This window comes from Rutidosis leptorrhynchoides, chromosome 5 (assembly GCF_046630445.1).
Source record: "Rutidosis leptorrhynchoides isolate AG116_Rl617_1_P2 chromosome 5, CSIRO_AGI_Rlap_v1, whole genome shotgun sequence".
NCBI classification, from domain to species: Eukaryota; Viridiplantae; Streptophyta; class Magnoliopsida; order Asterales; family Asteraceae; genus Rutidosis; species Rutidosis leptorrhynchoides.
This window is the reverse complement of record NC_092337.1, coordinates 411682162-411694759: the sequence shown is the minus strand read 5'-3', so window position 1 is coordinate 411694759 and position 12598 is coordinate 411682162. Positions and strand designations below refer to the sequence as shown.

The 12598-nt window shown below is 34.7% G+C and overlaps 2 protein-coding genes across 2 annotated transcripts; one reads left to right on the top strand and one right to left on the bottom strand.

The window, feature by feature from the left end:
• Positions 1–3829: 3829 nt before the first annotated feature.
• Positions 3830–8906, top strand: LOC139849935 (coilin-like). The gene is made up of 14 exons (XM_071839546.1): positions 3830–4169; positions 4740–4804; positions 4888–5199; positions 5297–5401; positions 5490–5556; positions 5658–5765; positions 5848–5919; positions 5996–6095; positions 6191–6222; positions 6313–6507; positions 6640–6711; positions 6798–6929; positions 7699–7882; positions 8257–8906. Exons 1-14 carry the CDS (start codon positions 3972–3974, stop codon positions 8700–8702), a joined length of 2088 nt encoding a protein of 695 aa, XP_071695647.1. The 5' UTR covers positions 3830–3971; the 3' UTR covers positions 8703–8906.
• A 57-nt stretch (positions 8907–8963) lies between these two features.
• LOC139850646 (protein-tyrosine-phosphatase MKP1-like) lies at positions 8964–11509 on the bottom strand. Its single transcript, XM_071840198.1, has 2 exons — positions 9351–11509; positions 8964–9255 (listed from the first exon to the last, which is right to left on the bottom strand). Exons 1-2 carry the CDS (start codon positions 11256–11258, stop codon positions 9163–9165), a joined length of 2001 nt encoding a protein of 666 aa, XP_071696299.1. The 5' UTR covers positions 11259–11509; the 3' UTR covers positions 8964–9162.
• Positions 11510–12598: the final 1089 nt, after the last annotated feature.

Sequence of the window (12598 nt, the reverse complement as noted above, 5' to 3'; positions counted from 1 at the left end):
CAGCCCATGTGAGTCACCTAACACATGTGGGAACCATCATTTGGCAACTAGCATGAAATATCTCATAAAATTACAAAAATATGAGTAATCATTCATGACTTATTTACATGAAAACAAAATTACATATCCTTTATATCTAATCCATACACCAACGACCAAAAACACCTACAAACACTTTCATTCTTCAATTTTCTTCATCTAATTGATCTCTCTCAAGTTCTATCTTCAAGTTCTAAGTGTTCTTCATAAATTCTACAAGTTCTAGTTACATAAAATCAAGAATACTTTCAAGTTTGCTAGCTCACTTCCAATCTTGTAAGGTGATCATCCAACCTCAAGAAATCTTTGTTTCTTACAGTAGGTTATCATTCTAATACAAGGTAATAATCATATTCAAACTTTGGTTCAATTTCTATAACTATAACAATCTTATTTCAAGTGATGATCTTACTTGAACTTGTTTTCGTGTCATGATTCTGCTTCAAGAACTTCGAGCCATCCAAGGATCCGTTGAAGCTAGATCCATTTTTCTCTTTTCCAGTAGGTTTATCCAAGGAACTTAAGGTAGTAATGATGTTCATAACATCATTCGATTCATACATATAAAGCTATCTTATTCGAAGGTTTAAACTTGTAATCACTAGAACATAGTTTAGTTAATTCTAAACTTGTTCGCAAACAAAAGTTAATCCTTCTAACTTGACTTTTAAAATCAACTAAACACATGTTCTATATCTATATGATATGCTAACTTAATGATTTAAAACCCGGAAACACGAAAAACACCGTAAAACCGGATTTACGCCGTCGTAGTAACACCGCGGGCTGTTTTGGGTTAGTTAATTAAAAACTATGATAAACTTTGATTTAAAAGTTGTTATTCTGAGAAAATGAATTTTATTATGAACATGAAACTATATCCAAAAATTATGGTTAAACTCAAAGTGAAAGTATGTTTTCTAAAATGGTCATCTAGACGTCGTTCTTTCGACTGAAATGACTACCTTTACAAAAATGACTTGTAACTTATTTTTTCGACTATAAACCTATACTTTTTCTGTTTAGATTCATAAAATAGAGTTCAATATGAAACCATAGCAATTTGATTCACTCAAAACGGATTTAAAATGAAGAAGTTATGGGTAAAACAAGATTGGATAATTTTTCTCATTTTAGCTACGTGAAAATTGGTAACAAATCTATTCCAACCATAACTTAATCAACTTGTATTGTATATTATGTAATCTTGAGATACCATAGACACGTATACAATGTTTCGACCTATCATGTCGACACATCTATATATATTTCGGAACAACCATAGACACTCTATATGTGAATGTTGGAGTTAGCTATACAGGGTTGAGGTTGATTCCAAAATATATATAGTTTGAGTTGTGATCAATACTGAGATACGTATACACTGGGTCGTGGATTGATTCAAGATAATATTTATCGATTTATTTCTGTATATCTAACTGTGGACAACTAGTTGTAGGTTACTAACGAGGACAGCTGACTTAATAAACTTAAAACATCAAAATATATTAAAAGTGTTGTAAATATATTTTGAACATACTTTGATATATATGTATATATTGTATAGGTTCGTGAATCAACCAGTGGCCAAGTCTTACTTCCCGACGAAGTAAAAATTTGTGAAAGTGAGTTATAGTCCCACTTTTAAAATCTAATATTTTTAGGATGAGAATACATGCAGGTTTTATAAATGATTTACAAAATAGACACAAGTACGTGAAACTACATTCTATGGTTGAATTATCGAAATCGAATATGCCCCTTTTTATTAAGTCTGGTAATCTAAGAATTAGGGAACAGACACCCTAATTGACGCGAATCCTAAAGATAGATCTATTGGGCCTAACAAACCCCATCCAAAGTACCGGATGCTTTAGTACTTCGAAATTTATATCATATCCGAAGGGTGTCCCGGAATGATGGGGATATTCTTATATATGCATCTTGTTAATGTCGGTTACCAGGTGTTCACCATATGAATGATTTGCGGGTTTTGACGGTGCAGAGGAGGTGATACTGATGCCTGTGCCCCTCTTTCCTCTTTCATCGCACTCGGAGTACTCTTCTTCAATAATCTTTTGTTTATCTCTATGTATGGGATGTGTATTGAAATATGAAATCTTGTGGTCTATTATTATGATTTGATATATATAGGTTAAACCTATAACTCACCAACATTTTTGTTGACGTTTTAAGCATGTTTATTCTCAGGTGATTATTAAGAGCTTCCGCTGTCGCATACTTAAATAAGGACGAGATTTGGAGTCCATGCTTGTATGATATTGTGTAAAAACTGCATTCAAGAAACTTATTTTGTTGTAACATATTTGTATTGTAAACCATTATGTAATGGTCGTGTGTAAACAGGATATTTTAGATTATCATTATTTGATAATCTACGTAAAGCTTTTTAAACCTTTATTGATGAAATAAAGGTTATGGTTTGTTTTAAAATGAATGCAGTCTTTGAAAAACGTCTCATATAGAGGTCAAAACCTCGCAACGAAATCAATTAATATGGAACGTTTTTAATCAATAAGAACGGGACATTTCAGATATACAGGCACTAACTCCCCCATACTGAAAAATGGTATGCTTTAGTACTTCGAGTTTATATTATACAGATGGATTTCTGTTTTGGGGATATACTATATGCATGATGTTAATGTCGGTTACCAGGTGTTCAATCCATATGAATGAATTTTAAACACTTGCGAGTGTATGATTATTGAATAAATGAAATCTTGTGGTCTATTAAAATTATGGAAATGATTGATTACGATAAACTAATGAACTCACCAACCTTTTGGTTGACACTTGAAAGCATGTTTATTCTCAGGTATTAAAGAAATCTTCTGCTGTGCATTTGCTCATTTTAAAGATATTACTTGGAGTCATTCATGGCATATTTCAAAAGACGTTGCATTCAATTCGTTGAGTTCAATAAAGATTATTATTAAGTAAATGACAGATTAAGTCATTTATAGTTTAGATATATTATGAAATGGTATGCATACTTGTCAACTTTCGATGAAATGAAAGTTTGTCTTTTAAAAACGAATGCAATGTTTGTAAAATGTATCATAATGAAGTCAAATACCTCGCGATGTAATCAACTATTGTGAATCGTTTATAATCGATATGAACGGGGCATTTCATACTAATTAATTGTACTGATGATAATAATAATATGATATTATTAATAATAACAATAATGATAATTTTAATAAAATTGATAAATTTAATAATAATTAATAATAATGATAATGATAGCTATAAAAATGATAATAATAATAATATTGTTAATGATAATAATATAAAATTATATTATTTTCTAATAATTATAATAATAATGATAATGATAATAATAATATCTAATACTAATATTAATTATAATAACATATATATATCTATATACATATTTAAATATAGATGTATCTATTTACATATAGTTGATCGTGAATCGTCGGGAATGGTCAAAGGTCAATGATTACATGAAAATAGTTCACAGTTTTTGAGACTTAACATTATAGACTTTGCTTATCGTATCGAAATCGTATAAGAATGAAGTTTAAATTTGATCGGAAATTTTCGGGTCGTCACACCCGGGTAAGGAACCATAGCATCCGGCCTAATCATGTTTAGTTTTATCAAAAAGAATGAAGAAATCATTAACCCAAGATATAATTACGGAGCTTAATTAATTAAGATCTGTACGTTTTTTTTTATTTTTATTCCATATAGCACGTTGATCAAGACATCACCATCACTGTAACTAAAATTTCACGGGGATGGGGTTTTAGACCACGGAGGAGCACGGCGGACGTCAACCACTCCAAAATCCCCCTAAATTCCATCAAACACACTCTCTCAAGTATCTCTCGTTCTCTTTCCATTAAACACCGTTTCTTTCTAAGACTGCATGTAGTAAAATGGGAACGCCATCGTTACGCCTCCGTTTAGTTTTCGAAGATCGATCAATACTCACCAAAATACAGAGATCAGATGGAATGAATCAGAGCTGGATCCTTCTTAAATCACAACAATATCGCACTATTTCTGATGTCTGCACTTATCTTCTTCACATTTTCCAACTTCATCGTTCGTGCCCTAACGGCATCATTCTCTCTGTAACTACCTCTCTCTCTCTCTCTCTCTCTCTCTCTCTCTCTCTCTCTCTCTCTCTCTCTTTTTTCCTTTTCTTTTTTTCCTAATATCTCTATATCTAAGTATAGCTCTATGTACCAGTGATAATGTAATGTATATGTATATTCTAAAACCCTAAATTCTCATATTTCAGTTTAAATTTAATAATTAATTTTGGTAAGGCTTTGTACTATTCTAAACTTTCCTCTGCCTATAATTATGTCATTTTAGTTTATTATCATTATATTTGTACTTATCATTTTTTTTTTTTTTTTTTTTTTAAGTTCATCGTTTTGAAATGTTAAGCTGTTAAAAGGTAACAAAAACAAGGATGCTAAAAATATAATTTTATACACATGTTTGTTCCATTCTCTACTGTCCTGTTTGTATGATTTATTTCGTGTATGACCATTTGTTTAGTTGTTTGAAATACGCGTGATTCGAAATTTGCAGTTAATGTTGAGTTGCTGTGAAATAAGTGAACTTTAGTGTTTGTTATGCTATTTTATCTGCAAGTTATGTTGTATGGGTAGTTACTTTTCCGTTCTTTGCAGATGGATGGTTTTGCATTGCCACCATTCGAGTCAACTGAAATATTACAAGATAAGGAAATTATCAGGTTAGTTTAACTAATACCTATTTAGTATCATTATAACTATTCTTGGTTAATTGGTTAATATGTACGATTCTTGTTGTTACTAGTGTGAAAAAGAGAGGTGGGGCAACCTTAGAGGTGGCAGATGGTGATAAGTTGCTCGACGAGGCTGAAAATGATAAAGGTTTACTACTTCTAGCTAATGATAAGGAAACAGGGGAATACGAAAGCGAATCTGAGTCTGAACGGGTCGATGTAGAACACTCTGAAGATGAAGAATTACCTGTAGATGCAAATTCTAGGAAAAGAAAAGCCAATGAGAATCTTGAGAACGTGAAGTTAGTCCTATCTTTTATACCCTTGTTTTGTTATAAATTGTTTTTGCTCGCCATTTTGTCTCGAGTTACGTGCAGCAATCAGTTTCAAAACACAAATCCAACACCCCGTATAATGACTGTGTTTCCTTAATTTGGTACTATATGTTTCTGTGTGTTGCATATTTCTTTTCTTTCACAGTAAGAAGATGAAGATACCAGACTGTAAGAGTAAAGCAAGTGAGGAAACTAACACAATTGCTGCAACAAGTAGTAAAAAAGTTAAATCTTCCTCTATTATAAAACGGTAATAATAATAATAATAATAATATCATTAGCATGTATGGACATTTTTGGTTTTAGGTAATTTTTTTCTCATTTATCATGTCTTACAGGAGTAAAGAGCTTCAAGAGAAAATTGAAGAAGCCAATCAAGAGACTACTGCTCCAGGGGCCAAAAAGGTTTGTAATATTAAATTAGCAATATTAGGACATAATTTATGAGACTAAGTGTTGTATGACAGAATTTTTAGTTAATCATTTTCTGTTAATGAGTTTAATAGGGGCTAACACTGAATTTTAATAAATACCAGCTCATTAGTAGATCTGCTAGACGAAAGAAGGCTAAGAGACAATGGATGCGAGAGCTAGCTAAAATTGGAAAGAAGAAGGTAAGTGTTTGACTTATTTAGTCAAAGAATATCCAAAAACGTTGAACTTTTAATATGCATTTCCTGTATGTTGAAATTGCAGACACAGCCTTCTTCAAAGCCTGAAGTAACAAGAGCTAAAAACAAAGAAGCTAATGGTCAGCCAAAAGGACTCGTAAGTAATTAATTGTGCACCAAACTTTTTATAATATAAAGTAGAGTATTTATTGATTTATTCTTCCAACTTGCAGCTACACTGGAAACAGGCATCTAAAATGCCTGTGCAGAATGGAGATGTGGGCCCATCTGGGACAAAGCCTGGCCATATTCGGTTTGAATACACGAATGAAGGTGGATGCTTAGATACGTTGTACCGTAAATGCATGTTGTACATTGATATTTTATTGTCATTGCTGAGTGCTAATTATCATTCTTGTTTCTTTCAGATCAACCAAGAAAACAGATTGGAGTATCAAGTGTATGTTTATCATGCTCATATTTAACTCTGAAAAAGTTGTAGATAGCTTCTGATAGTTAATTATTTGGCTCTTAAACCTTTGTGTTTTAGGAAATTTCTAAGTGGAAAGGTAGCAACAACAAGAGAAAGGGTCAAAATTGGAGTAGAGATAAGTTTTCAACAGCTCGAAAGAAAGAATCTAGAAGATCAACTATAGAATCTTTCAAAGTGTTGTTTAAAAATGCACAAGTACCTGTTATTGATCCAAATGATTTTGACAAGCTTCCTCCTTGTTCTGAACCTAACGTATCTCTCTCTCTCTCTCTCTCTCTCTCTCTCTCTCTCTCACACACACACACACACACACACACACGCGTGCACGCAAACGTGCACGCACACGTTTAATTGCCTGATTATGTAAATTTCTGTAATTTGCAGGAAGGTGATGTGATTGCATATCGTCTTCTGGAATTGAATTCTTCATGGATACCTGAGTTTTCATCTTTTCGGGTACCTTGATTTATAGAAGCAACTTTGTTGAAAGTGTCTGATATTATTCGTTTATTTGTTGGGTTAAGAGTCAACTTACATTGCAGGTTGGAAGAATATCATATTATGATGCCAGGGACATTGTTTTGATTCAAGTTCCAGAATACCCTATTGCTCCAGAAAACATCAATGAAGATGGGCCCAATGGCTCTGTCTATGGAGAAGATGGTACTTTAGAGGTACTTAAACCTTTCAGCACGTGCTAATGTTCTCTAGAGTTAGCAATTTTGATTACCTAAATGGGTCGATTTGGTTGTCTTGTATCTCTAATGGGTTAAAATTTAAAGATGAAAGGATCTAACTAGAAATGCAGTGGGTCAAATGGATCTGAAAGTCTCAAAGTCCATTCAAATTATTCATAACAACATCCTTAATCATTTAATGAACAACAACAACAACAACAATACCCAATTCCACCAAAGTGGAGTATGGGGGAGGTTAGATGTAGACAGTCTTTCCTCTACCCTAGAGTAAAAGGGAAGTCATCCCTCTACCCACGGCTACCTATCGGTCAGCGGGTAAAAAAAGTCGTCCCTCCCTATACTAGAGGACAGAGAGGCTGCTTCCTATGGACCTCCGGCCAGAAAAAACCATGAGGTTAGCACATTGAATGAAAAAAGGTTATATTTTTTTGTAATATTGTTTTCTCAAATATGTTTAGCACATTGTTTACTTGTATTTTTATTGAATACACTTAAAGAATAAACAACTTTGTTTTCGGGTCGCCCTGTACCTGTTCAACTTTGGATTGAAGTTTTTAGATTTTGCCCAATGTCTAATATGCCGTTTTGCCACCTTTAGTGCTATCTATCTCTCTATTCTACTGTGTCTGTTCTATTTGTGTGGTTCCTCATTTGGTCCCCAATGTCTTGCTTATCGAGACCTTTGGCCTAGTACTAAAAGTGAAATGCCTCATCTTTAGGTACTAAAAATTTCTCTTTTGTGTAGATAAACTATTCAGCTCTTGTTGATGTACGCATCGTTAAGCAATATGAACCAGATGCTGAAAAAACTGTGAATGATAATGGTTGTCGAACTCCTCTAAGTGATGGTAAAGATAAAGATGTTGCAGAAAACTTGGTGTACAACAGTAATGACAACAAAACAGATGCCTCAAAAGACTCCAATCCAGGTATGTGTGTGTATATATATATTTATCAACCTTAGCTAACTGATAAACAAGTTTGACAGTTAAAATGACTTTAAACATAAAAATTTCATTCATGAGTTTGATCCAAGTTAATCATAACAATGATGATTATCTAGTTACTATTAGTATTGCCTTCACATCATACATGTCCTCCTTGGTAGCCTATGGTTCTTATTGTAGCATGTATAATGCTATTACATGTATATCTAGTGTATGAGTTAACTATATTATTTATAGGCAAGGTTTTACTGTTAGATTCTAAATAATTCTGTAAAAGGATATTTTATTAAGACGAAATAGTGAAACATGTTGTATCTACTTATATATATTCTTGCTGACACATCGACCATGGTTAGGAGATGGTGAAGTATCTGCATGGGATCGGTTCAGCAAGGTAAACCCTGAGGTCGACCCTTATGTGCTGAACCAGTGTTCGTATGATGCGGGTGGTCCAAGTTCAAGCACAGGTCCAGATGCTAATAAAGCTTCATCCGAGGATAAAGAATTGGACAAGGCTAATTCTTTGGACCCACCTTCTTCAGAAAATAATGCCAGCTGGACAAACTTACAGAAGACGGGACCCACTGAGAACAATTGTGAAACAGGAAGTTCCTGGGGAAGGCCATGGTCCGAATTTGTAGTCTCGAGGCCCAGTTCAGCCAAACAAACAAACTGGCAGGTTGAAAGTTCTCGTGGCAATGAAAGACCATGGTCACGCGGGGCCCCAAGAGGTCGAGGTCGTGGCCGTGGTCGTGACAATGGACTTGGACGTGGTCGAGGACGAAATGGTAATATGATGTAAATGTAATCGTTTGTTTAAGTGAAGTGTTTATCGAGGCCGAGCCTATGTGTGAAACTATGGCTATTTTGAGGTATGAGACCCAGTGCTCTATACTATATTATATTATAATTATGTAATGTAATACAAGTCTATGCCATTTCATATTATACACTTTTGAGATTTGGTTATTAAGTATCTTTGTATAAAGGTTGATATATCAGTATTTGGTGGAATAACCATATACTTCTACTTTTAATCTGCCTCAAACTGCCAACATCTATATATCCAAATTTAAGATATTAAATAAGATGGGAATTGTTCAGTTCCTGCAAATTATTGATAGCTACATTGAACTTAGAAGAAACTGAAATAAATACATTTGGAGTTTATACTTGTGATTAGTTTTAGAACTTGAAACTATACAGGTTCCACATAACGGAATAAAATAAGACCATTATGCCCCTTTAGCTAATTTTCTGATTCATCCATTTTGATCTTTATCTGCTGTGTTTTGGAATGAGAAACAGTGAAGATGCTTCCATAGTTGATCTGGTTCATCGCCTTCTCTGACTATCTGTTCATTAAAATAGGTCATAGTTAGTAATAGATTTGACTAAACAATCAAGGTAACATTTGTAAGCTTTGTGATTACTGATTCGACGTATTTACCTGAACAATAGAGCTTGTTTCTAGGCCTTTACTAAGAAGAAACTCATTACCAACCATTTGCCATTCGACATTGTTGTCTGAGAAATCATGCCCCACCCATATATACAAAACACCCGACCCGTAAGTTATATACACACAACTTGAATCAGGAATACCCAAACCTCCCGTTTCGACCCTCTCCATAGTAGGCCACTGATAAAGAACATAACTCCCATCGTAAGTTACATCGTCTTCTACTGTAGATTCTTCAACATCTTCCATGCTTTGATCATCCATAGAAAACGACCATGTCCTGACCAGATTCTTTGGAATCTCTCTCGATTTTGTGTTAGGGTTTAGATTAATACCAGGTTCCGAGGCTTCTAATACAGATAAATCAGACCAGTTAGATGATGTGGGTGAAAACGAGAACGAGTTCGAGTAATCAGACGTTGAAGGTGAGATCGAAGGAGATATCGTATCGAATTTTCTTGAATCTTCAACAAGAAACGAAGAAAACGATTCGCGTGACTCGCATTCAGATTCATCACCTCCATCTCCCTTCTTTGTCCATTTCTGATTGGCTGAAAACGAAGAACACGAATCAGGAGAAGCACCGGGTGACTCGACTTCTTTAACCGAGGTAATCAACTCCTTCATCACTCCATTAGCAAACTTCCTTCTCAATCGTTCCCAACCGCTTCGCCTAGCTGGCAAACACATCTCCGAATCGTTTCCCCTTATCGAAAAAGGTGGAACCACCCCACTATTCGCCGCCTTACCAAAAACCCCAAAATCGATATCATAGTCATCGACTCTCCTTTGACCAACGGTACATTCTATTAACCGATCCTGACCTTGATCGTTCCCAAGTGCATTCCAAAATTCAATCGGTTCATCACCTTCTTTTATGGTCAAAGCTGGACCGTTTGCCTTCTCATATCGAATAACCTGTGATGCTGCTAACCTCGAGCTCTCATACATTAACGAATCACAAATCTTCCCAATCCACACATAAACAGCAGAAGGAACGTTAACAATAAACGCCCCACGAGAATCAAGAGCCATTGCATTAGGTCGAGCCAATAGTTTCGGTACTAAGTGAAGCGGTGCGTACGAAGAATGAGGGGCAATTCTGTACATTCTCAAAACTGAACTCGGGCTAACCGGCATGGCATGAACCCGTTTCTGACACTGTAGAAGCTGGCTCGCAAAACCCATGTTTGGGTTAGTTACACCTCTCGCAGCTTTCACTTGTTGAAACGCTGTTTCGAAGCTTTGACCTTCTCTCCACATAAGATATGCTATGACCAAAGACGTCGAACGTGATACCCCTTGACAACAGTGAACGAAAACTCGCCCATTTTGCTCCCTCACATCCTCAAAGTAGTCGAAAACATCATACAGAATAGATGTAATATCTTCAGATGGGCTGTCTTGAAGCCAGAGTGTTTTGTACACCAAATCATTCTTGAAATACTCAGGACACACAAAACCGACACAGTTCAAAACATGTGTGATCCCGTTTTGGCGAAGAACATGACGGTTCTTGGCAACTGCATCACTTCCTAAAAACACATGTTCTATGATCCTTGAACATTCTTTATCGAAAAAGGCAAGTTTATCTTTCTTGAATTCGAATTCCCTAGGTGGTTTACCTAAATTCTTATTCAAATTCAACGGCGGTTTAGGTTTAACACCAGGCGTGGTTGGCGCAGTATGAGGCCATACACCGAGATCGTCAGAACTAGCCCTTGGCCACTCGTCAGCTTTCGGTCTGGAAACCGAAAGAGGCTGAAGAGGAGGCAAACAAGCACGTGCCTTGCCAGCCGCCCATGATGCTGACCGAGAATATGTTTTCTGATTATGTTTTTGACCGGGCGGCGGCTTTGGCTGTGGTGGCTGTGGACTGTCTTTTTCTTCGAACATGTTAGTTTTAGGTAAAAAATGAAAAAGTGATTATACCCATGTGAGGATGGTTCTAGGAAAGGGCAGCAATAAACTGATTTGGAGTGTTTTGTTTGAAGAAGATCAAGTCCAAGTAAACAACTTAGCTATCATGTAAACAACAAGATTAGAGATTAAGAAAATAAGTAAAGAAGAATTCAGAAAAAGTAGGCGGAAATTGTTGAACTAAGACTTGGCAAGGAATATTAATATATTATTAATTAGGGTAATATAGAGTTTTGAATGATATTATTATTAAGGAACTTGAAGATGAAGAGTTGCATAAAGGACGTTAAGTTGGTGGTGGCCAATTTTGACCGGGAAATTGAAAATCAAGAATTGGTCAAAGTGACAGCGTCATGTTTGAATTTCTGTTACTATCGATAGATTAGGACTGCTATACATGACTGTACTTGTCCTTGGCAACTTTGACTCAAGATATTTTGCCTCTTGACTCGGCAAAACGAATCAAGTTTTTAGCCTTTTAGGTACGTTCCGTTTTAACTTCTATCTAACGGTGCTTTGTTTAACACGTTTAACACGTTGAATGCTAAATGATCTAGCATTTAAAGCGTCTTTTTCTCGACCTATGAATGATAGATGATGTTGAATAGTTCAACATTCAATGTTGAACTATTAAGATCTGAAATTTTCTCTTAACCATTAAACACGTAAATTTTATATAACATTCTTTTTAAATTATACCAAAAACACTTATTAAACAAGCATATTGTAGTTTTTATTCATGTTAATGGTTAATACGAGAATTTTACATTATTCACATTAACTGTTCAATAGAATTATCAAAGAGGTTAATGTCATTTAGAAACAATTTCATTCGATCCATTCGAATCATTCAGATTATGAACCAGCACTTAATCATTTAGTATTATCAAATACACACTAAAACTACTTTGTTAGTACTAATTTATGACGGAGATGCTTATTTGTTTTGTTCTTGATGTTCAACAATATCTCGTGTGGAGCTGGTTTTCTTCATTGCATCCTCCTTGGGTTTTTAGAATTGGGTGTTTTCTTGACTTTTTAGTTTTTTAGACGGTTAGTAATTTTATTCGGAACTATTTTTGTTTGTCTTAAAAATATCATTCGTTACTGTAAATAAAAATAAACAATTACTCCATTTGTTCCATAAAAAGAGTCCACATTAGTATTTATATATGTCTCAAAATAAATGTTCATCACTGAAAATAATACTAAAAAGTCACTAAAAATCTAATACTACCCTTTTTATATATGGAAGTCAGCAAAACATTTACTCATAATTTTTTATTTCACTTACTTTGTTAAGGAAGCTAATTAAT

Coding starts and splice junctions, on each gene's coding strand:
- LOC139849935 (XM_071839546.1), top strand. CDS start 3,972: ATGGGAACGCCATCGTTACGCCTCCGTTTAGTTTTCGAAGATCGATCA. Junction 5,920..5,995: donor ATGGTCAGCCAAAAGGACTC/GTAAGTAATTAA, acceptor TCCAACTTGCAG/CTACACTGGAAACAGGCATC. Junction 6,508..6,639: donor CTCCTTGTTCTGAACCTAAC/GTATCTCTCTCT, acceptor TGTAATTTGCAG/GAAGGTGATGTGATTGCATA.
- LOC139850646 (XM_071840198.1), bottom strand. CDS start 11,258: ATGTTCGAAGAAAAAGACAGTCCACAGCCACCACAGCCAAAGCCGCCG. Junction 9,256..9,350: donor AAACAAGCTCTATTGTTCAG/GTAAATACGTCG, acceptor TTTAATGAACAG/ATAGTCAGAGAAGGCGATGA.